The sequence below is a fragment of the Daktulosphaira vitifoliae genome, unplaced genomic scaffold, assembly GCF_025091365.1.
Source record: "Daktulosphaira vitifoliae isolate Bord-2020 unplaced genomic scaffold, ASM2509136v1 Scaffold_1, whole genome shotgun sequence".
Classification (NCBI taxonomy): Eukaryota; Metazoa; Arthropoda; class Insecta; order Hemiptera; family Phylloxeridae; genus Daktulosphaira; species Daktulosphaira vitifoliae.
Genome location: NW_026099572.1, coordinates 26,644,489 through 26,672,116, shown reverse-complemented (window position 1 = coordinate 26,672,116; position 27,628 = coordinate 26,644,489). Strand labels below are relative to the sequence as shown.

The following is a 27,628-nucleotide window of genomic DNA, read 5'->3' as shown; positions in this document are numbered from 1 at the left end:
ATTTATAGAAATACTAAATGTTTGTAAACTTTAGTTACTGACATTATAACGCAAACAAAATTTGTTTTTAAACGTGAAAGTGTAATAAAATATTTTAATATAAAATATTTTTTTTTTTCCTAGTCATAGTTAGACATAATATTTAATTCTTATAACTTTTATGAGTTAATAGAATAACTAGAAACTACCAATAAAAAATTTATTTATTATTGTAAAATTTCCTATACTATTTGTGACTAGTGTAGTTAAACATTATTATAATTATGAGATTTTTAATTAATATGTAAGTAAATATTTCATATACGTCCTTTACAAAATCAATAACATAATAATAAAATAAAAAATTCAATTAATTAAAAATAAATTTTTTTTGTAAAATATTTTCTATTCAAGATTTGTATTTATATATCGGTTCACTGATAACAAAAATGTAAAATACAGTTGGGTACCATTGTTTAATTCCAAACAAAAAAGGGTTTAAAGGACGTTTGTATTAATTTGAAAGTTTTTGTCCATATTTTATAATTGAAATTACAAAATGTATCTCTAAAACGAAACTCAATAACTTTGCTAAGAATTTATGGCAACAGTTTTGGTGGTTATTGGCTGAATGATACTCATATTTTACATTTAATGCCTCCTCAAAAACGTTAGTGTTTCAGAACATGTAATAGACTGGAGTTCTAACCTAATATTCAATCTCTTGAAAGCATCCTATTTTTATTGATTTTTATCTATACAAAATAATTATAAAACACTGATGGTAATTTCATTAATGATACTGTTGAAATATTGCAATAAATTACGATCAGATTGTCTGTTATAAACATTACATAGTTTTTAAATCTGTAATTGACACCCTCAACTTAATAAAAAAAATATAGGTTACGTGATGTTTAATTAAATCATTACATAAATACAACACGCCATATTTCACATTAAAATTTAATTGTCGACTTTCTGAAATTCTAACTAATAAAGATGAACACTAGTCTAGTATATATTCTGTAAATCGATATGCGCAACGAATAAGGCGGTAACTCAAAAAATCCATTTCGAGATTGTGAGGTATTTGAATTTAGGTTTTACTCTTCTTATAATAACTTTCATCAAAATATCGACAATTTGGATTGATTCGGAATTAAACCATTAAGATAATTGAAAAACATGTAGCGTGTAATCGGAGAGTAATTTTTATTTTCGATATCCTGAAAAGTGAGAAAAAGTGAGTTACTGCTGCTTTATTCGTTGCGCATATCAATATATTCTTTTTAGTCTAATATATGTATAAAATTAGGTTTAAGATGGAGTACCTAGGACTTTTTTTTTTTAAATTATAATTTTTCTTCAAATCATTGTTAACACTACTAATTTTTCCTAGATTAATATTATAATATCAATCATTAATATATTGAAATTCAATTATTTTATTTTATTAAATGTTTTATTCAACTTATACGTCCTAAAAACAAAATAATTTCTAATATAATATTTTATAGACATTTTTCATGTTACTTAGAGTATATAATTATTGTTTTTTGGAAATTTCTTAAAATATGATTTTTTTTTTATATTAAACAATTATGATTGACTAGTTTTTTCAACTTGTTTACATAGTATTATCTATATCACTACTCATAACTCATTAATTTACAATTCCTTTGACGCCCTCGCACACTTCTCTTCTGTCGACAGGTTTCATCCCCTTTTTTCATACACGCAACAAACGGTATCCACCCATCTTATACCAATTATTAATGATGTAAAAAAATGTAAAAATGTCTCTTTGCATTTGACAGGTACGTGGCTCATCTATGGAGGAGGGGTAAGCGGAAACTGATAAAAAAGTATCGCGTGTGGATGCTGCGACGACAGACCGAAAAAGAGGAAAAAATGCAGCGAAAAAGTACCGCCGTTGCACTTTTAACGCTCAATAAGAATAATAACGATAAATGTGGTAATTTAACAGTTTAATTATTTGTCATAAAAATATCACACCAATTTTAAAATAATTTATTGGTAATTTTATTGATTACATTACAATCCATTAGAAAGTATTACATAACGATATTCATTAAACTGCATTCGCCATTTATTTTATGTTAAATTGCAAAGTGATATTTTTAATAATTTATAGTGACAAAATTAACTATATAATACATCAGTGATGCTCCTGTGTCGTAAGAATAGTTTTAAAATATCAAAGCTGTTCGAATTCATGAATAATTATTTATAACAAAAGTATTTACATTATAGTAGTGTATACTGTAGACTCTTCAAATTAATTTTTTGTGAAATTTGTTTTTAATTCAAAACTTTTTCAATAAAAATAGTATGATTTCCGTTTAAAAGTTTTTATACCCAGTCGAAATAAAATAATAACTTATGCAGTTATTACTAAAATATTACAATAATAAATAAATGTTTGACAGTAGGGTTAAATAAAATATTTGCGGTAAACAAAGTATAAAAATGTTTTCGAACTTCCAGGTGTGTAAATACGAACACAGCGTAATGTAAATTTATAAAAATCCATTTTGAATCAAACTACGTATGTTCGAAAATACTTTTATTCTAATCATTTCACAAAAATCATTGATTTTGCTATTTCCTTTTTAAAACATCTTTGTTCGAGTAAACTAATCGAAACTTTATTAAAATGGTATCGTCAAATAAATATATAATTCTAAAATGTGAATAGTTTGCATTGTCATAACATAAAAAATTAAAAGTCAACCCAACCAGATATATTCAAAGGAATAGCTTTTATCGTGAAATAACTATTATCATTATTTTTAAGTTACTTAATTACTTCATAAAACTTTAATAATATATTTTACCGTGAACTAGTATAAAAATGAATTTGTTACATCACACCTTAAAACACACGGTCGTGTGCACGTCTGCAACTTTTGACCATAAAAAATTAAACAAACAACAAGTAATAACAACACGGTATAAAGTGAAATGTTAGAGACGCCAACTTAAATTAAAAGTTGTTTATATGATTAATATGCAAAAGTTGGATTATTTTTCTCGTGAACTTTAAGACATAGTAAAACCGGGTGATTATTATTTAAGACGAGAAGTGTTAGCAAGTCGTTTGTTACGACAAACACCATTTTATATTAATTATCAAAATAAAATATAGTTATTTTTCTAGAAACAAATGAAAACAAACACGGTGGCAAACACAATGAAGACGAATCGTCGCAACCAATGCTCCGTTTTGTGGACAACGCTCAAATCGACTCGGTAAGAATTATCGAATACTGAGTATTATTAAAAAAATTATAAAACAAAATGTGACTGTTACCGTCTATAAAAACGATTGCAAAAGCAAATCCGTTTGTGTTCATGCAATGCAAAATAAAGCAATGGTCTACGCATACTTGACCCGATTAAGTTATGGTTTTTTTTTTCTCTGTGTTTTCTACCCTGTTCCGTCTCTCCACAGAGCCTTTTGAGTCCTGTGTCGACGTCCAGCAACGGCGGAATCGTGTCAAGGAGGCGAAGCGTTGTAGTGGCTTTCAGCGACGAGTTAATTACCAGAAGTACCCCTGGCGCGGTTGCCACCGGAGCACATAACATTTGTTCGAGTGAGAAAATGACACAGACTGGCGACGGAAATGTGTGGAGTAACAACACTGCAGCAGTTGCTTCGGTAAATAGTTATCGCAATCTGTGCAAATCGGTATAATGTTGAAAAAAAAATGTTTACATTTCCTCTTGTTGTAATTTTCACTTTTATTGTGCGCTCGAAATTTTGGAGTGCATTACTTATCACGGCGCGATGAGTAATTCAGAAGGGAAATCTTAGTTTTTAGTATTTCTATAAACGTTTTTTACTCTATGATTTATCGGTTATTTTATTTTTCATGGTTTACATGCGGCCCTTTTACAATTATCAACTCAAGTTCTTCTATAATTTGTTTCGTAGCTAAAATAATATGTATAATACATTTTTGCCTGTTTAAAAATGTCATATTTTATAAAGTTTTTGTAGCAATTTGAATATTTGAAAGAAAAAATCTCTGTATAAAATCGATATCACTAATAGATACTAACCTCTTTAAACATCTCTCTGATGTATATAAAAAGCTATGAAATATATTCGTTTTGAGAATGTGCGCTAAGATAGAACTAATATAAAACTAAGCTGCTCCGCCAGTCATTAATTTTAAACGTATAACTTTTAACATAACATTTTAAAAGGATTATTATATTTTTTGACGTATTTGTTTATGAATTTGACTTTTTTTTCAATATTAGTCAACTAATTTAAGTACTAATGATTTCAAAACATAAAACGTGTAATCGCGATGTAATTTTTATCAATAAAAATGTTTTATTTTGAATTACTTTAAGAGTGTTAGGTATTTATTGATTATTTAATTTAGAGTATTACTATAAATGTTTTATAAAAAAATTATTTATTATCACGAACACAAAATTAGAGCTTCATATTTATTGTAAAAACTCGTAAAAAAGTTTTGTTGCAAATAAAAATGTGATATAACATTTTTATAATACTTACAACATAAATTACGCATACTTTTATCTTATGGTAAAATAATAAAAATATAATAGACAGTTTTAATGCTATTTTTCTTTTATCATTACAACAATATTAATTTTGGTAGAGATACTTTATATTTTACTGGAATCATGATGCGATGAAACTTTTCTTTACCTTGGCCTTATAATTGTAATTTTTTATGACACAGCAAAAAAAAATTATTATTTTATAATAATAACTTACAAAATAACTATAGACCTATTGGCAACATGATTCTAGAGTTACATACACTTAATTATTTGAAAACACCTCGTTGAACAAATTCCACTACACAATTTGAGAAAGTTAAGGTTTACTAAAAAGTTTTTTCTCATTCAGAGCAATAATGCTGCGACGGTTCCAGCCGATCAGAACATGACGTGCCAGGAACTTTTGGCATTAAGCGGCGCCCTATCGGCGGCACTGCCTACTGGTCAATCTGCGCTAACATCACTACTAAAAACACTGAACAAAACCGGTGGCGTCCCAGTGGCGTCCATTATGCAAACTGTTAACCATAACAGTCGCGCAAGAACTCAATCACTTGTGAGTACACTAAAAGTTAATGCATAATTGTTTTACTTTACTTTTTATGGAACATTGTTATTTTTATACTTATTTCTTTATTTATTTCCGTTCGTCAGATGGACAGGCAATCAGAAGGAGAATTAATGGTAGAAGATGACCATTTGCAAAGTAAAAACAAAGCTTGTCTGACGGAAGCAGTGGGTTGTCTACAGATTTATTGTCTTGTGGGTTGCTCGCTGTTAAGAGAATGTATAAAGCTTCTTGTCAACCACAGACGATTTCAGCAGTGTATTTTACTCGCCATACTCATTAATACACTCAGTATGGGCATAGAATACCATAACCAGGTAATTTTATTTTATTAAAATTATACTGTAATTTATTATAATTATGTTTTTACTGTACAAAGAAAAATAAACTGACAAAGGCTTACAAGAGATTTAATTGTAATTTTATATACATATATATAATTTGTATAAAACTACAATTTCAACCAGTATCGTAACAGCTGTTTTTTAATACTCGTACATTGTGTAAAAACTGTTTGTGTATATATATTCGTCGCTTAACAGGTTAAATTTAATTTTCTATACTATAAGCGTTTTAATTACTTTTAGAATATACATATGTCAAACACCGAAGAAATCGTCCTATTTCGCTCTTAATCGTCTACTTTTTTATATAAATATTTTTTAACACTAATGTATCGATATTGCCTATATAATACGCCGTTTTATTTATTATATCCGAGATATTTTCAACCATTTTTACTGCAAGTTCCAAATCATTTAATTTTTGTTTTCAGCCACAAGAATTGACAGTTATAGTCGAATATAGTAATATTGTGTTTTCGGCGATATTTGCCGCTGAAATGCTACTGAAAATAATTGCTGAAGGCCCCTGTGGTTATATCAGTAATGGTTTTAATGTTTTTGACGGCATCATTGTCATATTAAGGTAACAGTTCAATGCTTTTCTATAGTATTTTATAATTTCAAGATAAAAGTACAATATGTGTGTTCATCAGAAATTTCTATGTCTGATGATTAATTGAAATTTTATCATATCTGGTATTTATCATAAAGAAAATTAATGAAGTCTTGTAATGTCCGTGTTTTTACTTATACTAAATTAAATATTTTAAAAATAGAATAAAATCCACGAGTTGTTTGAGTTATAGCATTGAAAACAAATTAGAACAATACTTGGCCAAGTTTTGGACTCTATGATCAAATTATATAAGATTATTATTATTTTTAATCATACTACATATATTTTAACTTACATTTTTTTTTAATTTGAATAATTACAATTAAAATAATTTAAAAAATTTAATTAAAAATAATAGAATTTTATCAAAACTTAGAGATTTTTAATTTTTAACAATGATTTTTTTTTTAGTTTTTACTATTCTATTTTTTATATATTAGTTAGTATAATCATAAAAATACAATATAATACATACACACAGAATATATAGATTTTTGTTGCATTATTAATATAAAAATGTGTGTTAAATTTATTTTCATTTGTATTTTTTAAAAACATTTAGTATTGATGAACTTTTTTTATAGTACATATTAAACTAAGTATCTTTTTTGTAGTTATCAGTCTTAAAGGTTATATTAAAAACTTATTTTTCTGTTTTCAATTAGATTATTTTTTAAAAATGGGTCATCACCTAATCTTTATACTTTTAAATCAGTTTTTTTTCATTTGTAATTGTTTTTTTAAAGTTATAATTATATATTTTAAGACTGTCTCATATGAAATGACAATGCAAATATATGGCTCAATTATTTCATTTCTAGACTAAATTAATTTTATTAAAATTATTATTGAATGACTTTACAGTTTTATAATTTGTGCAATGTATGCAATGATTTTCAGTATTGTAGAGTTGACTCAATCCTTTGAAAATAACAGTGGCCAAAGAGAAGGAAATTCTGGTCTCAGCGTTTTAAGAACATTTAGGTTGCTGAGAATCTTAAAACTAGTACGTTTTATGCCAAATTTACGTCGACAGCTGTTTGTCATGCTCCGAACAATGGACAATGTAGCTGTATTTTTTTCACTTCTCATATTATTTATATTCATATTCAGGTAATGTTATGTTCTTTTAATTAGTATGTTATTTCATATTACTTTAATACTTTGATAACACACAATTCTATAAATTTGCATTGCGTTGAATATAAATACCGTTGGTGTGAATTAATAAATCATATCAATTTCATATAGAATTTTTAAGAAGGCGCCGCCGGTGACATTTGATAAGCTTCAATAGGGAGAGAAAACAAAAGCTTGACTGCTTAAGTACTTAGTGAGGTGAATTGTTACTACTCCTAGAAAAATATAAGTGAAAACTTACCAAAAAAATATGTGATTGTGTAAAGTATGGGGCTCTAAATAAAAAAACTCCACGCAAAAGTTCACTCAGTGACAGAGGCAAGAACTAAATATTACCGGCAGCGATTTGTTGTTATTTTTCTTGCAGACACTTTAGATGCGTGAGACAGTAAAGGCTAAAAGAACATATTTTCGATTCAATTTGTTTCTCAAGCACCTTTTTACTATTGACGCGATCTCGCGACATGTGTTCTCTCGAGTAATTTTTGACTCTGCAGGATAATTCAACGAAAAATCACGTTTAATGTACGACAATAAATTGAAAAACGCGTAGTAGAAATTTTATTTCATTTTTTCAAACAAATCGATATCAAATAAACAATATTACATTGTGTATTGAAACAGAGTAGTTGAGTATTAAATACCTGTATTTAAAACACAAAACATTTCAAAATTTACATTGGTCTTATGGGACGTTTTAATCAGATTTTTAACAACTCTGTATTGAAATAACATAAAGCCTATTATTTATTTCTCTTTAATTAGTACCATAAAATTTTATCGTTATACAATGACCTTTTTTTTATTAAGTTTAATTATACGATTTAAAGGACCCAGTATTTTTAATTATTCTATGTCCACGAATGAATTATTCTCAAAAAAATTTTAATTGATGTGTCAGAGCATTAATTCAGGTTATTCTTGGGACCTAAAAAATATTTTCGAAGATCTACGTTCACGTAATTTATTATTATATTATTTTAAGAGCTTTGCCTACCATGAGAATATAAAAAAAAATCGATGCTCCAACAATTAGAACATCGCTGTTTTTACTAATATATCTCATATCAATTATCGGTATAATTATAAACCATTCCTTCCATCTGTGAAATTCGACTTAAGATCATATAAGGAGAGAAATAAATTAAATTCGTATACATTTTACGGCAATATAAACTATGTTAAGTGGTGGATTATCTTTAAATCCAGCTTTTACCTCATCATGATATATACAACATGATAATGTGAATCGCAATAACGACCAATTTTTGGATAGCATAATATCCATGTACATTCTGTAATGTTTATTCCGACTTATGTAAGCGCTTGTATTATAGCTTCATCGCCCAACTTGTGATATTTTTGTTAAATTCCAAATTGTTATTAAAAAAATAAAAAAAAGTCCAGTAATCAAGTGAAAAAATTATTCAAATAATAATAAATTTATTTTCATGTAGTACTCTATTCTTAATCAGCAACAATTATTTTTACGACTCAATACCTTATAAATATTTTAAAATCGTGCTTATTCTACGAAAACAAAATTGTAGAAAGAAAAAACACTATTTTAGTTTTTTTTTTTCCATTGAAGAAGTTCATTAAGAGTTATGCAATTAATTTGTTTTCATTAATATTCAAGTATTGAAAGTTAATTTATTTTGTTATCATGTCAGCTTTGGTCAAATCGTAGATAAAATTTAAGTTAGTTGGAAATCATAATTTCAAATGGAAAACTAGAAATCTTTGAGTCTATTTTAATGTTTGATAAATTATAACATTAATTAATAATATATTTATAAGATGAAACTTGTCTAATGTAATTAAATTTCATATAGGTTATAAATTAAGCTTACCACAAAATTCGCACTATAATTGTTATTGCACTTTCTTTTACATAGATGTGTTTTTTTTGTAAAATATTTATAACTGTTAAATTTCTTATATTAATCAATGATATAATATATACAAATAGAAAATAAAAGTTCATATTTTTGTAGTATACTTGGCATGAACTTATTCGGATGTAAGTTCTGTAGCCGAAAAGACGAAGGAATCCCTGATGATGTAGCGTGCGACAGAAAGAATTTTGACTCGTTATTATGGGCATTAGTCACAGTATTTCAGGTACAACTGGAAGAAACATCCGGTTATTTAGAATTTATTAGATGCATTTATTTAAAAAAAAAATAAATGTATATAATTTTTCTCAATTTTTTCTGTCTTCCTGGAGAAAACGCATCTCGTGACATGATACAACTATATTCAAATTTGTACTCGTTGGTGCATAAAGAGAATGATATTTGCATGTAAGCTTATAGTATAAGCTTTTCGAATGCCATAGACACTAGAAATAACTTATTTTTAAATATTTCATGATCATTAACATAATGCACTGATGAACATAAAACTGTGAATACGCTACCGAAATTTGTCTCGTCAGTACCTCAATATTTTTATGAACACTATTTATATAATACTCTTATTGAACAATATTGTAAGGACGAAAATAAATCACACATCCGCTATAAATTTCACGGTTTGCCCACGTTACATTAGTAGCCAGCTGTAGTATCGAACCCTCAAAATAAAAAATCCATCATAGCTTACTTTTCGAGCAAAACTTAATACGTGAGCAAAATGTATAAAATTCTATGAATTACTTGAAGTTAAATTTGCCGAAGAAGCGAAAAATCTTAAAGTACTTTAAATAAATATAGTTTTATTTCTAATTTTCTGATTTTAATTCTTTTATATTTATTCCTTAAAAGAATTATTAAGTATGTACATTATATTTCCACTGAAAAGTATTTTTTGTTTATACACTTTTTATGTATTACTCAGGATTAAAATCACAGTGAGTGAATTTTTCACGTTGAGAAACAAGAGCCTAGGGGATGGTTTTGGAAGTTCAAACCACCTCCAAATTGACTTTTTAAATGTTTAACCTTATTTTTTTCATGAAGTAAAAATTATATATTATAATACATTACAGTCACGCGAAATAAAATTTTGTTTTTATAAGATAAAATCTTCAAATGTGTTTTTAATATTTGACAGTAGTATTAAGATATTATGGGTTTTTATGAATACACTTGGGATAGTTTATTTTATACCTACTTATTTTAATGATTTAATTGTAAATTTAATACTAACATCAAAAAATTAAAACCGCCCCCAAAACAAAATTCGAGGTACGGCCCTGTTTGGAAGTATTATAATTTCTTTATCATAAAACTTTTATAAATACTCAAGTCCGCAGGAATATGTAAAAAATATAGATCAACCAATTTTAATAGCTTTATTTCTTGTAAAACTATCCCTTGAACGGTTTAATCAAAACAATATTTGGTTTTCAATTAATAAATACGAAATATTAACTAAACTAGATATAGTAATTATATCTACTCCAAATGTTTGTTAAATATTGATCTCTTTATGCATACACGAGTATGTAAAGTGCGCATATATATATATATATAGCGACATTATCTACCAGCATACTGCACATACACGCATACTCTTATCAACTTTTTATTTTACACTTAAGCCAAAATTACATTGGTCTCTGTTGTATATTATTATTTAACGCTTGGCTTCATACATCTAATGAAATGTATAATTTAACACTAGCAATAGATTAATGAACTTACACAATAATATTCATGTTTAATTTTCTATTTTAACTAACACAGTTTATTAATTGTACATTCAAACATAAACATTCCAAGCACTTTTTCAGAGTATTTTATAAGTTAATATAACCCTCCGTATTGCCATCACAGCCCACTATTATTCGGTACTCATTAAATAGCCCATGTACATGAACGTCCAACATTACTTATTTAAATCTAATTTGCCTTGAAAAACATTAAGCCTGCATTTTTTTACTCGTTAGAGTGTAATAGCCGCGAAAGCACTTTTATTAAAGCTAATATTGTTGATAATTAGTGCACAAGTGGGGTTTTATGCTAATAAAACATGCCATTGTCACGATTTCTTACAACAGTTTTTATCCTTATTGAAATAAAGGTTACACGCTTTGATAATATTTAGCGCGTTCATTTTATGATTACCTATTAAAAAGTTTAAAAAAGTATTCATGTATCATTTTTTTTTTTTTTTTGCAAAAGTATTTTATTTTTGTTATTCTATAACAAATAATTTTATAAAATGTATTAACACACGTTATACTCTATTATATATTTATTGACATGATAATACTGTGATACATCTGTCATAGTTTACAAATGCCGCTGTAGGCCTGTAGTGTATCCTTTAACTAGAAAATAGATGTTGAAAAATCGATTGTTAGACGCATCGTTAAAATTAATAATCTGTAAATAAGTACTACCTTTAATCTATATCTTTACAGAGTGATTATTTTATCATTCACCACTTAATTGAATAATAAAAAAAAATTTAGAATTATTATTTTTAGTTGATTTCAGTTAAATGCTTTTCTCAAATTATCAATTATGAAGTTTATTTTAAATTCATCTTACATGTATTTCAATAGTAGAAAATTTATTTTTCCACATGACAACATATCTAACACAAAAGAATTTTTTTTTCTTTTTCGATAATTCAGAATATGCGTCATGGGCTCCGGAACAATGGGGGCAACTGCCGCCCCCCCGGGAAAAATTCTGTGAGGGCATAGCCTTCACGGACAATTTCCTTCCTCTGTATATGTAGCTGTGCTCAGCCCCCACGATTCAAAAATTGTTCCGATGCCACTGATATGCGTACAATATGTTTTTGGGGTGACTGAATCCGATAGTCCAAAAAATGCAGCACGTCAGGGTTTTGATATAACCTCTAAAAAACTCATAAAATTTGTTTTTCTGAGTTCGGAGGTCAGACTATGTTTACTATGTATTTTTAGGATCGCTGAATCCGAATCCATAGTCTAAAAACTCCAGCATACTAGGGTTTTGATTTTAAAAGGAACTTGTGAAATTTATTCATCCGACTTGCTCATTGGGTTTTGAAGGTTATGTCAAAACTTGACATGTTGCGTTTTTTTCGGATTCAACGACCCCTAAAACATATAATAAACAGGATCTGATCCCTAGAGGCCGAGAATTAATGATAAAAATACCATCACTTGAGATTATTAATAATTTCCGAAACACTGGTCTAATAGTTATTGTCAACCTGTCATTTACTTAATGAGATTATTATCTAATAAATAAGCTTGTCATGTTGCTGTTTGAAAAATTAAAGTTGACACCCTTATAATGTTAAATGGACGAACATTAAAAATACTTGATAAATGATTAATTGAGATTAACATGCAACTAAAATAAACTTAACATAAAAACTCCTAATAATATATTTATTTTTTGATTGATTAAGTAGTCATTGATCAAATAATTACACTGAATGTATAATATACATTTACTGTTTACACATAGTATATAGAGTATAATGATTCATTGTATTTTAAATAAATATTACTTAATTTTTTATTCTGTCATTACGTCGCCTCTGTCACTCTAGTCTTTTAACCGGTAATCATGCTACCGCTAGTATATTGCATGAAACAACTAAGAAAATGTACCTTAATATTTAGAAAGCCACATAATACCTTGAAGTATATTAAATATATAAATTATGGTTGCTCTTCTATGTAGAATAAAAAATTACATATATATATATATATTTATAGATAGGGACGGCGCCTTCACAAATATGTAAGTAAATAAAATATTCGCGGTTTGTATTTTAATTTGAAAATACAAGTATTCAAAATTAAAAAAAAAAGCCCTTATATACAGTCAGACCGTTAATCAGGATTTTTTTAATAGGTCAAATATTTTCTAAAAATAAAAGCACAAAAAAACTATATCATACAGATTTTTGATTACATAAAATAGTTGTACATTTATATTGTTATGAAAAAAACCATTCTTTGCAGTATTCTGGGAATGTATCTTTTTGGTGGTAAGTTTTGCATGTACGGGGATGGATCCCGTGAATGCAACTGCAAAGAAATTGTCACTAAACATCCCTTGTGCGTCTGTGACCGAAAACATTTTAATAATGTGCTGTGGGCAACAGTCACCGTCTTTCAAGTAGGTCACTAAGTAAATAGCTGGTAGAAAACAAACGCAATTTACGTAAACATCATACACATACTTTAGGTTTTTTCACCTAAATCAACTTTAAGGAAGTGAAAAAACACTTTTATTACAGAAAATGGTTGAATTATATAATCTGCTATTTAATGGTTATAATTATGCGATATTTTATCAATAAAAATAAAATAACTACAGTAATGATAATGCCATGCTTTTTTTTTATTGAATTTTTCGTGTGAGACTTGAGAAATCTTTAAAGAATTTGTTTGGTTATTGTCCTCAAAAAAATAACCGCAGTAAAAAGCTTTCTAGTTTGGAATATAACAATTCATTTTTGTCAGAAAATTATATTCTGATACACAAAAAACTAAATATCACCAAAAAAAAAAAAATAGTGTTGTGAAATAATTTTTAAGTGGGATTAAAGTTATAATTATTCTAAAATAAACTTTCTCGTAAATCTTCTTAAAAACTTGAAGTAAGTCATACTTTTACCGTCATAGCACAGTACAAGTATAACCATTGAAAAACTCTAAGAATTACAAAACATTGCAATATTTTTACGAGTACTCAAAAAAATTACTTAGTTCTGTTAGCTTTTATTTCTGAAATAAACGTAAAATAATAAATATTTATTAGTGTCGTAGCTAAGTGATCATTTTTACATTATTTTAAAAGTTTTAATGTAGTTATTAAAAAATTAAAATAACTATGCCACTTTAAAAATGATTTTGATTAAGTAATTGTAAAATGAATTTAAAATTAAAAAGTACAAAACTGTACACACATAATATTTTGATTTCGTAAATACAATTTAATCATTGTGTATTTAATCATGTATAAAAAAAGTAAATAAATTAACTTTATATTTTCTGAGATAGCATTTCAACTGGATTATTTCAAAGATATTATTTTGAATAAATTTAAGATAAAATTATTGTTCTAAACTTATTAAATTACTTTGAATTCATTTTTAAGGTTTGAAATTTTTTAATTTAAGTTTTTATTTGGTAAAATGCGTTTGTTCTATCAAATTTATTGTTTTAAACTTGATGTAGATATTTTTTAGAAACCAAATATTTACCATCAGCGAGAAACCTTATTTTAGTTGTTTAGTATAATTAGAAAAAAATATGTATTTAAAAAATATAAGGTTGTTTGTAATTCCTATTGATAGTTACCATTCTTAACGCTTCTAAAATCGCTTGTGCATATTACAACTATCTATTGTAACTATAGAATATATATGTTTTATAGCTCTTCTTTCAACATCAAAGCTTAACACAGTTGAAAAATTATATATTTCAACTCACATGACTAATGTTTTTAAATTTGTGTTTATTAAAAAAAATTTACAAATACTAAGATAATTGCATGTAACAAAAAGAAATAAGACCAAGTTTTTATCTTAAATTATTTTTTACCAATCACAGATATTAACACAAGAAGACTGGAATATAGTTTTATTCAATGGAATGGAAAAAACTAGTCATTGGGCTGCTTTATATTTTGTTACGCTCATGACATTTGGAAATTATGTTTTGTTTAACTTATTAGTGGCCATTCTAGTCGAAGGATTTTCTTCAGAGGTAACACTTCAAAAATATTTATATTATCCTTTAAAATAATGTTTTCTTATTTTTTATTTTATCATAGAAATAAAATGAATACTTAAAATTACTAATTTGTTTTTTAAATTCTTAACTATTGACCGGCTATTGTTATTTTACATTTTTCGAACAATTTTTTTTTATAATTACCGATCAATTTTTTAATAACGGATATCAATTATATATTTTACTATTGCAAATAATTTCAAAATAAAGGATTAAATTTAGCTTCATAATCTATAAATTATAAATGGAAATGTTAATTAAAATCACTCTTATAAATTTTGTAAAGAATATAAAGACACCGGCGAGTTGCTACATTTTAATTAAAAAAGTAGCTCGGAATACTGAATTATTTTAGATTGAATATTTTATGAGTTTATGGATGTTTATGTAGTTCATTAGATTAAAAAATAACTAATGTTTATTATAGCGTAACGAACGTCGAGAACGAGAAAGAAGAGAATTGGAAAGGCAACAACAATCATCATGGTGCAAATGCACTTGTTCGTGTTTAGAAGAAAAAAAAGATAACGAGTTATGTGCTGATTCTAAGACTGAAAATCAAAATAGAGAAATAGTAATAAATAAATGCAACATACATAAGAATCAAGGTAAGATATATTTCAAAGGGTTTTATTATGAATATAAAAATATTATTGAAAGGTAAAATATACAGATTTATTACACACATACACGAAGCACTTTTTGTTTCATTTATAACTGAAATTAAATATGTCTAATACTGTCATAAGTTCAGTTCAAATTTACAATATGTAAATCTGAACTGAATTACAAATTCTTTTATTAGATAATTTTTAAATTTATAGTATATGATTAAGTTCAAGAAGTATAGGAAAAATTGCCTTTTTTGGATTTATTAGTTGAAAAAGTGAGTAGAGGGGAACTAAATTTTGAAATTTATTGGAAAAACAAACACAATTTCAGGTATATTTCAAACAATTAAAACCAAAGCTGAAAACACAAAATGGCCGCTTTTAATAGTATGGTATACAGATTAGTTTATATTCCGACGAATAAAATAGATTTTGATAAATTCACTGGGAGTTTTCAGAAAAATAGTTAGATTTAATTGGTATAACGAAAACGTAATTTCAAAATTAGTCCGTACACGAAAGTGAAATAAAGAAATGAGGGCGGCTAATACACTCACTAGCGTAGGAGAACAAAAAGTAATTAGATCGCCCATTTTATATTATCCGGGAAATTCAAATGAACTAGCTAGATTTTTTAAGAATTTTGGTATTACTTTAATAACATCTAAACGTAATTATTTAATAGATAAAGTATAAGAAGGGGAGAATAGGGCACTTATAAAATACAATGTGAAAGTTGTAATAAATATTACGAAGGACAAACAAAAAAAAATACAGGTGTCAGGTTTAAAGAACACTTAAGAAACATTAAAAATCAAGAAGTTGATTAATCTCCTGTATATTTTTATTGACACATAATCACGCCATTAAAACCATAAAACTAGTTAAAAATGTAAATAATTACAAAGAACTTAATATCAGAGAAACAATAGAAATGTTTAAAAATAAAAACAATTTAATTAATTGGGATATTGGCCCACTGAAAAATTCATTATTAAACTTGTGTAAACTGGCAAAATTTGATATTATTACTTAGCGATAAGGTTACTACAGATATAAAAGAGGGTTTTTTTCGGTCAGGTGTGTTTAGCGTTGACAAAGGTAACATAATACGTATCCGCGATTTTCAGTAATGTTTTTATGGCTTTTTGAGTTAAATGTTTTTAATTTTAAATCCTAATATTATATTATACAAACTTTTAAACTTGAACGAATCCAAATTTTTTAGTGGTATTTCGGTTTAGATACATTATCTTATATTTTCGATCATTATAACTTCAAAAATTATAAGTTGTCTTTCAATGCATATTTAATAATTCATGTGTACAGACATTATTTATATTGAGTTATTATATTTAAAAAAGCTAACGTAAACGTGTGGTTGTAAAAAGAAAAACGCATAGATATATTTTCTTATTTTAAGTAACTATGTTCCCAAATAGAGAAAACATAAATAAAGATTTAGGTAGTGCACTATATTAATTTTGTGGTGCACTTTGCCTAACCACAACATTGCTCAAGTGTATATAGTAAGGTAAAATGTAAATCATTGTGCGGTTACATTGTCCGTCATAAATTAAGTTGAGGTGATACGAGCGTTATTCAGGTTTGAAAAATGTTATAATAGTTCTTTATTAAATTTGTCCTTTGCTTAATTTAATTATTTTTCTTCTTTAATATGCTAATCCAGAATTCATTATGGGTTTAATGGATTTTAATTCATTTTAGTATGAAAACAAAAAACCTAAATGTAATAACTTATTAGACATTTTTTTTTCATACTACATTGTGTACAGCAATTTAACGACCCTTTTCAACATTATAGGATAATTAAAATCAACTAATACTTTATTTCATACAATTTATTCATTATTCACACTGGAATCTTATGAAATGAATTTTATTATTGTTTGTCATTACAAAAGAAGTAAAAGCTCGCTTGAAGTTTAAATAATAATTTAATAATCTTACTTGTAAAGCTTTCTTATTAAATCAATACATTGTGTACATTGTATGCATTACATTTTTATGTAATTTGAATGACAATCATATACGTCAACCTGTGACCTGGTTATTTACTAAAAAAACTTTTACTCTAGGTACTGATATTCAAAACTAAAACAGTATCTCATACATATTTCAACGAGTTTCTATCTAAAACTTGAATGATATGTTAAAAATAAGCTTAAGTACATTTTGTAATATTGATCGCGAGCTTTATACAAAACAATTCACTTCTATAATACTTTCGATTTTTATATTTATAAAATGTATCTTTGTAAACTTTTGAGATTAAGTATATTTATTTGATATAGTAATTAAACCAATATATATTTTATCCTATAATTTCTGATTATAAGTATTTCTAAAAATAGGTTCAAATCAGACAGTGGAAAAATTAAACTAGATTTTTAATAATATAGAGATGTCAAATTAGATAAATACTTGACGGGTTTATTTTATGTGAAAACTTTCATGAATTGAATGATAATTTAATGATTGTATGTGCTTACTTTGAAAAAATTATTTTTAATTGATTATACTACTAAATACATTTGAACTACTATTATTGTTTTGTAATAACTTCAAATTAATATCTTTAAGTATTTATAAAAATAATTGTAATATAAATCAATGGAATGCAATTATATTTTTTTTCTAATCCAGTAAATACTGCATTTATTATACTATTTAGAACATTTGGAAAAAATATCAAATATAATTACAAATTTAATATATCAATAATAATAAGTATAAAGTTTTGATGCAATTTTAATATTTACAATTCTCCATAGTATTATTCATGTATTTTGAAATTAATAACAAGCGTGATACTTTTACTAATAAGCTTAGCAAGTGCATGATGAATACGGCGAACAATTTAGCACTTCAACTTAGTTTAATAGAAAAATAAAGGTATTAATGAAGAGTGATAAGTAGTGTATATGTTTAACTGGATGAGAAAATTAGCAAGTGTGATGTAACGATTCAGTTCAAGCAGAATAATGAATATTATGTACAGAATATGCCCAAGGTAGTAATTATACTATTTTATAGGGTAACATTAAAATTATATTTTCTAAGTAATAGTAAATTAAATATTCAGTATTGTTTAGATTTAAATATTCATCGTAGTAATGCATTACCTGTGTAACCTCTTATTATGATAAAACGGACTAAAAAATAATATTGATTAAAATTAAAAAAATAAAATAAATTGTCTCTATTTATGATATTTATATGCATTTTAGATTATGAAACATTTTACTTGATTTCAAAACACTTAATTAACTTTGATATATTTTAGCGTTTGATAAAGTTTGAGGAAAGGTGTTACAAATATTACTTTCTCTCTCCCTTAATATTCAGTACGTCCGGAAGATTTCGAGATTAATTTCCATCCAACTTTATCGACACACGTTATTTCTCTATCTTTCCAAATGCAGTACTTCCTTTGATTATTAATTATTAACTGGGAAAAATAAACTGATATTCTTATAAATCATTATTTAATTAATCATTAAATACTTAAAAATTATCTACTGATACACAAAATTAAGATTACTAACATTTCTTTCGTTAATTTTTATACAAAATTAAAAAACTGAGGTCAAAAATGTACACGAATTAACAAGAAAATATTATTTTATGTTTCTCCAAAAACGATTTTTACATTGAGGTTTAGTGTAAATCAGGATAATTAAATTATACAATATATTAAATTACTTGAAATTCATATAATAATTGATTATATTTTTTCTTTAGATACACCCGCTGTAATTGTGCCACCAATTATTACTCACACAGCAGCGACACCACAAGATTCACCAAATGCTACTTACGAGTCAAGAGATTTTAGGCGGTTTCAATCACTTACACCTTACTCTTTCTTACCGTTTGATACTAATGGTAGTGGATTTTCTATGGACTCAATTGATTGTTCAGCAGTAAGTATCTATTCAATTATCTTCATCTTAATTTAATTTGACCAAAGTAATCAATGTAGTACAACTATTAAAATTTGCTAGATTACTGTGAATATTTTTTCATGTAAAAAATGAAAAATTTACAATGGATAATGTTTTTTTATTTTATTTGAAGTCAAAATTCAGGTGATTATTTTGATCAAAGATATCCTGACAAATGACTTTTTCAAAAAGTAAACCTTATTAAAACGCAAACATATAATGTAAAATCGTTTCGTCATTATTTTTAGAAATGTAAAAATATAATATTAGTTTTAATGAAATATAATAAGTTAACTAACATTATACAGAACCCTCGAAAGTTTAAATACTTGTTTAAATGTAAAAATATTTTTAAATTTTACAGTACCGTTATTTTTATTAAAATATTTTTAATTTATCTTATTATACAGCGTTCATCATTGAATAGTTTACAAAATGTTTCAAAATTTCCTAAAATCAACAACAGGTCTACATTCATATCTAGCCCTCAAAAAATAACGGGAAATCTAAGTTTTGAAACTATACCTGAAGATGTTTCTCGGTAAGTTACTGTTTAAATAAGATTTAGTTTTATTGATTAATTATAATCACGTGTTTATTTTTTCTTTGTCGATCGAATAAATAAAATATTTAGGCCACTAAAAAGTTATAAAACTTTCTTGAATGAAATAATTCTTAGAAAATGTATATCAAGTTTTAGTGGTTTAAAAAAAACAATTTTTAAATTATAGTATTATAAGAAATAGAATATATTCACCAAGTTTACTTAACATTGTTACCGTTATTTTTACTTAAAAAAAATAAGAAGGAAACGCAAAACTTAAAGAGACTTTTGGCGTATTTTTATGAAAAAATAAAATGTATTTTAAATTATTAAATAATTAATATTATTTCAAAATATTTTTTTGTTTTCATTGTGATACATATTTGAAACTTGACTGATATATACAAGAAATTAGTAATGAACTTCAATTAAAATAAAAATGTCCACAATAATTTCTCTAAAATGTAAAAAAAAATTCTAAAAATGTTTCAGTTTTAAAAAATTAATCATTGATGTTAATGAAAAAAAGAATTTGTTTCTCTGTGTACCACCGATACCCTAATTTGTATTTCATAATTTCTAAAAGAAATGAAATGAAAATGTTATTTTTCACTCTCTTTTATTATTTTGGTTTGTGTGTTTATAACTAGCCTGTTTTTCATATATTTTTATTTGGTCCATTAAAGTAGAGTAAATTAATTTGACTAAAAAAATAAAACTGAAGAAGAATTTATTGTTGTATATTTTTATTTGTATTGATTTATTTTTAAATCTCACGCAGAGACGAAAGTGGTTCAAAACTTCAAAAGCGATACTCTTGGAAAATATCAAGACCATCACTCAGACTAAAATCTAAAAGTAATAACACTAATAATGAAAATGATGAGTTTGGTGTTTTAGTTTTAAACAACAACAGTAATTTAGGAAATGCAAAGTATTACTTTTTGTTTACTACTATTTGTATACTAGTTAATTATTGTTTATTTTTCCAATAGCAAAAACTCTCAAGATCATTATCAATGTAATGGCGATGTTGCCAAAAGTCAATCACTAAGCTTCCGCACGACCAATAATATTCTGTCAGAGTATAATACAATTGAAAAACCAACAATGTCTCTACAGCAGGTAATATATATATATATTGTTTATTAATACTATTTTAAAGTTGTAAAATATTAATATTAAAATCGACAGCTTACTATAAATATCAATTCAATAATTTTTTAAGTATTAAATACGTAATATGTGCTATTTATTATATTAGATAATTACCTACAGATTAATTATACAAAATTATCTGTAGGTATTTAAACAATTATTTAGAATTTTCCGAAAATTTTTGTTTTAATATTTTAACTTAACAAAATTAGTACAGTGAGATTTTTAATTCAACTTTTTTAAGAATATCCCCTCTACATGATACATATTTAATGGAAGTCTAAAATCAACCAGACAATAAATGCCATTAATTTTATTATAATGAATCAGTCTGTGTTCACTAAAACGCTTTGTTACTGAGTCACTTTGTACTTCGTTATTGTAAGAGAGTACATCTTTTCAATTATCCAAGGAATAAGTGATTGTTTTTTCAATATTGAAAAGGATTAAAAAACTACTCTATATTATTTTTTAATATTTTCTTCTATGTTTTAAAAGTTTATAGAATGTCTTTCATTTTAATTTTCCTCTGATATTTGTTCAAAATAACTGTTTTGTAAAGTATTTTTCTAAGTATCATAAATGCTTTTAGATAGAATCGCGGGATTAGATTTTAAATTATTTAATTTTACATTACTGACAATTACAATTTTGGCGAAACTACTAATGAAGCTCAAATCGAATTACTATTATTAAACTACCTTAATTTCTATAAAGTATCCCATTGAAATTTACCTACTTATGGGAATACCTCTGAGACACAATTGTTGTACATCTCCACTGCAATATATTAATTAATTTATAACCTCGTAAAATATTTTTTTATTAAGTGATAAAATTAAGTTTTTTATCTTAATTTATTACCATAATGTAATGTCACATTAAATACATACAGTGGTGTTTTGAGGTGTTAGGCGTATACCTATTAACAATTTTTTTTAAATTAATGTACACTCTAGAAGAATAATACTTATGTACTATTTATTTCGGGTATCAGGGTATACGCGCACTAATGAAAGAATACTCTAAAATAAAAAAGGGTTTTTCGTAAACACTACTGAATACATAGTACTATGTATTTTTGTTAATTGTTTGATTGCTCTCAATTTAGTTCACACAATTAAATTTTAAATCCTATAATTGCTATCAACATAATTAAATTTAAAAAACACTGAACTAGAGTAATTGAAAGCCTCAAGTTTAAAAATATGAAAGTTGTAATTAAAATTGTGTACTTTACAAAGAAAGTATTATTTACAAACCAATTTGTATCTCTGTACTTTTATAAAGAATATAACTTTAGTTTATGATTCCATTTCTGTATCATTAATAAAATAATAATGAAAACGATCATTATCAAGTTTTAAGTTTTCCAAGATTTATGAAAATATAATTTACTTTCGTATTATTAAATCATACAAAATCTTAATTTAAGATTTGGATTTAATACTAATCGTTGTAGTAAAATTTAAGATTGTATACAATTAAATCATTGTATACATAGTACATAAATAATTTCAATATGTTTTTCAATAGACATTACAAAATAATAAATGAACATTTTACAATAACAGTATATTTTCGTTAGAAACTTGAATGCTTAAATATTATTATTTACAGATGTAAAATATTTCAAAATCTATCATGTCATTAGAAAAAGTTCAGTTAGTATTAAAAAAATCAAATAAAATTAAAATAAAAACCTATAAAATTAGTGAATATTGCTACTTTAATGTGATTAAATCTATTCGAATTTTTTAAAACATTTTTAACAAAACAATATAAAATTAAAGATTAGGAAGATAAAAAATAATATTAAATTAAATCTTTAGCAACTAAGCCACGAATTTCTTTTACCGAATTTTGAATAAAGTTCAACAAAAATTTTTAGATGTCAAGAACATCTTTACACGAATAATGATATATCTTAAATTTGTAAAATATCTAAACTCAACTTGAATTTATTAAAAAAGAATCACCACTCTTTAAATATGGAGAAAATTAAGAGGAAATAGGATTTTTGAAAACACAAAAGAAAGTTGGTCTTGCAATATCAACCTTAACATTTAAAATTTAGTTTGATAAATAAAATTCAATAAGATAATATTAGGAGTTAATAAAGGATATAAGAGATCTGAGATTCTTGAAAAACTTCATGACGCATCATATATATATAATACTTATCTTGAATTAATTATCAACTTCTATAATAAAACTAATAACCCACCATTAAATGAATATCTAAAAATATAACAATCTTGTAAGCAATTTTAAAATATGAATTTATATACTTAGAAATACTATTGTTAATTTTGAGAAACAAAATCAAATATTCTTTATTTTCTTTAATGACATACTCATATATTTCAAAAGTTAATATTAAAATGCACGACAAATATGGTAAATCTCCTATTTTCCAATGTTTAAGAATAAGAAAAAGATTTCTATAAATCTGACCCTTTACCTGCCCACAGGGGGGGATTCAATATGACAAATTTTTCACAAAAAATTAACTTTTTCAACTTAAATTTTAAAAGTGTTCTGGAAACTCTGACACTTATATATATATTAAATCAAAGATAATGTAATATACTTAACTATGGAAAAAAAAATTTCGGACTTTATTTTGTCTTCACGGTGATAATGGCTACTGAATGTTATTTTTGTGTAAAAATTCTCGATTTTATATTTTTAACTTTATAATGCTATAACTTATTGAAAACTGTATGGATCAATACAATTTTTTTATGAAAAATAATATTTATATCCCTCATTCTTTCGTCATACTTTTTTTTTAAAATAACACCATATATATTCTTATATTACACTTATAAATCATAAAACTTGTAATCAGGATTTAAATATGGAAATAGGAGATCATGTAGCTTTTTGAATAATCCACCAATTTTTTTAAAATTAAACACTATCTACAGATTTGCATCGATGCGTTTTTTATGATAGTGATTTTAATCACTGTCAGATATCATTATACTTGACCCAACTATGCCACGTCACCACTGTGCCGCGACCCCCCTGTGCTGTTTATTTTTTCATCTTATCAATATAAAAAAAAATTAAAAATCTGAATAATATAATTATAATCCTGTTAATAATTATTAAAAGGATTTAATAAAAAACTATTGTTTATCTAAAATTATGAAGTATAAACTTTAAAAAGTTTGTAATTATTAACTTTTATATATATTTTAATTTTTTTATATAAAATTGCATAAATATATTATTGTGGAATATCGAGAAAAACAACGAATAAAGTAAAGGTTGAAATAAATTTTTAATTTATGTATTTAATTATTAATACAGTACGCTACTGTTATAATTTATTTGTATGTGTCAATTTACAGAACGTTGTAAATAACGTATTGAGCAGTTGCCCTTATGACTGCTGCCAACCTTGCAATTCGGAAGCTTGTGTAAGATCCGATGATAAATCGTCTGATCCGTGTTGCGATTGTGATACAGCTGACACCAAAGCCAATTCTCGAAAGGTGTTTTACTTCTTTCAAGAAAAAGGATGGCTCAAAGATAAAGTGGAGTACTCATTGTACATTTTTCCACCTGATCACCCGTAAGTAAAAATCAGCATTACTTATAGTTTTCATGCGAGATTCTGACTAGAAATTTTACAATAATAATAATAAAAACAATTCTCTGGGATTTCAACAACCTGTTTCTATTTCGCGAATAACTTTTTACGGATGGAGTTTTAGCATTGATATGAAACTCTTTCAGAAATTTAAAATGTGATATATCCTAATAATTTTCTTGTTGCGTCTTTTCCTTCCTATTCGTTATATTATTTAGGAATGGCCATCATGATAAATTATATTTCTAATAAAATATAATTCTAAATGCAATACATATTATATAACACAATCAAAAAATTTTTAATAAAAACATTTAAGTTTTTTAAATATTTTGCTATATTACACATGAAAATTTAGACTTGCTTGTCACTCTTGATAGTGAGGTGTCTTTATATTATAAAAGATGAATTAGTATTAGAATGTTTTACTTTAACCAAAAATAGTAAACAATGAATATGGAATTGAGATTTGTAGTGATATTATTAGTATAATTATTCCTGAACTAACGGAGATTTTCATATAAAGTTTTAGATTATCCTGCGCAAAATTTATAAAACAAAAGTGGTTCGACAACGCTGTATTAATGTTTATAGCATTGAACTGTATAACATTAGCAATGGAAAGACCAAATATTCCACCAGACAGTAACGAGAGGATTTTTTTAGCCACAGCTAATTATATATTTACTGTAGTTTTTGCGCTAGAAATGTTTGTAAAAGTAAGCTCATGTCATGTCATCTGATAGTGCAACCTCAATAAAATATCCCGTTTCTTACTACTAATTCAGGTCGTAGCTGCTGGAATGTTCTACGGAAAAGAACCCTACTTTAAATCGGGTTGGAACATAATGGATGGCTTTTTGGTTGTTGTGTCAATAATAGATTTACTTATGTCATTGATCTCTGAAAGTAGTCCAAAAATATTTGGAATTTTAAGGGTAATTATTTCATATTCGTGAAAATTAAATGATAGATTTATTATTAGCTAAATAAAGTTTACGCAAACTAGTTTATCATTAAGACAAAAACAAAATACTAAAAATACGTTAATGTTTACTTGTTTATAAAACAACACAGTATAGAACAAATAAATTCATTCCCATCAAAATAACATTAATAATTACTTATTGCAAAATACAAAATATTATTCAATATATTTATTTTTAACTTTTCACTATAAAAATGATGTCATCGATTTTTTAAAATGCAAATTATTTTTACTTTTTATTTTAATTCCAGTTTTTCTTTAATTATCTTTTTTATTATAGTAACGAATATTTATAATTAAAAAATAATAATGAACTATATAGTTTTGATTATACGTATGTACTGAAATTGTTTTCGTAAAAAATGTGGTTTAATAACAAACATTATTTATTATTTTTTATTCTAATTGATTATTTTTAAAAAGTTACAAAAAAAAATAAATAATTCATCTTTTTATGTAAATCAAATCAATACATTTTACAGGTGTTTAGATTATTGAGATCTCTACGTCCATTAAGAGTCATTAACAGGGCACCAGGCTTAAAATTAGTTGTTCAAACATTATTATCCTCACTAAGACCGATTGGCAACATTGTATTAATATGTTGCACTTTTTTTATCATATTTGGAATTTTAGGTGTTCAAGTAAGTATTTTACTCAGATTTTTTGTAAAATAAAATATTTATTATTTATACTGAAATATTTAACACATGTTTTAAATATTCAAAAAAAAAATTATCGGATATTATGGTTTTTTTTTTTACCGTCATTAGGTAATAAGTATTTCAATTAGTTAAAAGTAACAAAAGTTTCATTTTTTTAAATTAATACAAAGCTAAACAGAATTCAAATCACAAATACATTAAAGTAACCTAAAAGTTGTAATCACTTCTTTATTTTTGCATTATATTGCTTAAATGAGAAAAAGTTACTTTCTTAATTACACAAAGTTTATAAAGCAATTTAAATAACAGCTATGAATGTTATAAAATAATTAAATTATGCATGACATTTCATAAATTAAACTATTTTGAACGTAAAACATATTTAGAGTTTTAATGGATTTTTTTTTTTGGTTCTCCAAGGATTTCCATTTAAATTTTATGAAAATTGTTTTACTATATGAAAACTTTATCTATGTTTCACTACACTAAATGTTGCTTTTTAAATATTTAAAATTACTATAATCACTAACATGTAACTATGGTATGAAATAAAAGAATTTTTATTGAGGTTTAAGCTTGTACTATTTCTCTTGTAATAAATGTTTTATTTTTTTCCTCTTTTTCTTTGCTTCTAAGAAAAAAATCAAATCAAAAGTTGCATAAAAAAAGTTTTACGTTTTATGATTTAAAAAGTCATTGCACAATAATTCTATGGTATTTTTAATTATGTTGATATACAATTAACTTTCTTTTAGACTGACGTGAATTGACATTTAAGTTAGTTTACATATTTTTACTTAAAAAAAAAATTGAGTATTCCATTTTTACTAATTGAAATGCGTAGAAATCATTAATTTAATCTTAGTTTTTTGGGAGGCGTAAGAGCGAAAGTGATGCAAATCAATTTGAATAAAATAAGTTTGACCTCAAAATAAAAATTTCAAACTTAACTCTATCTTTACTATCAACGATAGCAATAAAATTATTATATGGCGATATTATTTTATTTTTTAATCTACATTTATATTAATCCTTATGGAATTAAGATATTTCTAACGACTCTACTGAAATACTATAAAAATTAAATTACACCACTTTTGCTTTTACCACACATTTGCAACATGTTTTTTAAAGCATAGCTCATGTATGATAAATTTGTGACGAATCGTTTTTTA

At 25.4% G+C, this 27,628-nt stretch overlaps 1 protein-coding gene across 4 annotated transcripts in view; it reads left to right on the top strand.

Moving 5' to 3' along the window:
* Window positions 1-27,628, top strand: part of LOC126894670 (voltage-dependent T-type calcium channel subunit alpha-1G-like) — an 88,413-nt gene that overhangs the window by 49,872 nt on the left and 10,913 nt on the right. For 3 of the 4 annotated variants that reach the window (XM_050665848.1, XM_050665852.1, XM_050665850.1), the window contains 18 exons: window positions 1,800-1,957; window positions 3,164-3,255; window positions 3,458-3,664; window positions 4,898-5,104; window positions 5,203-5,433; window positions 5,892-6,043; window positions 6,977-7,189; window positions 13,137-13,293; window positions 14,733-14,888; window positions 15,343-15,523; window positions 19,292-19,473; window positions 19,905-20,035; window positions 20,820-20,972; window positions 21,034-21,163; window positions 24,559-24,782; window positions 25,327-25,519; window positions 25,589-25,738; window positions 26,271-26,432. In XM_050665848.1, coding sequence (XP_050521805.1) covers window positions 1,800-1,957; window positions 3,164-3,255; window positions 3,458-3,664; window positions 4,898-5,104; window positions 5,203-5,433; window positions 5,892-6,043; window positions 6,977-7,189; window positions 13,137-13,293; window positions 14,733-14,888; window positions 15,343-15,523; window positions 19,292-19,473; window positions 19,905-20,035; window positions 20,820-20,972; window positions 21,034-21,163; window positions 24,559-24,782; window positions 25,327-25,519; window positions 25,589-25,738; window positions 26,271-26,432 — 3,079 coding nt within the window. Of the gene's footprint in view, window positions 1-1,799; window positions 1,958-3,163; window positions 3,256-3,457; window positions 3,665-4,897; window positions 5,105-5,202; window positions 5,434-5,891; window positions 6,044-6,976; window positions 7,190-9,213; window positions 9,341-13,136; window positions 13,294-14,732; window positions 14,889-15,342; window positions 15,524-19,291; window positions 19,474-19,904; window positions 20,036-20,819; window positions 20,973-21,033; window positions 21,164-24,558; window positions 24,783-25,326; window positions 25,520-25,588; window positions 25,739-26,270; window positions 26,433-27,628 lie in introns of all 4 variants that reach the window. The other variant, XM_050665849.1, reaches the window with a different exon arrangement.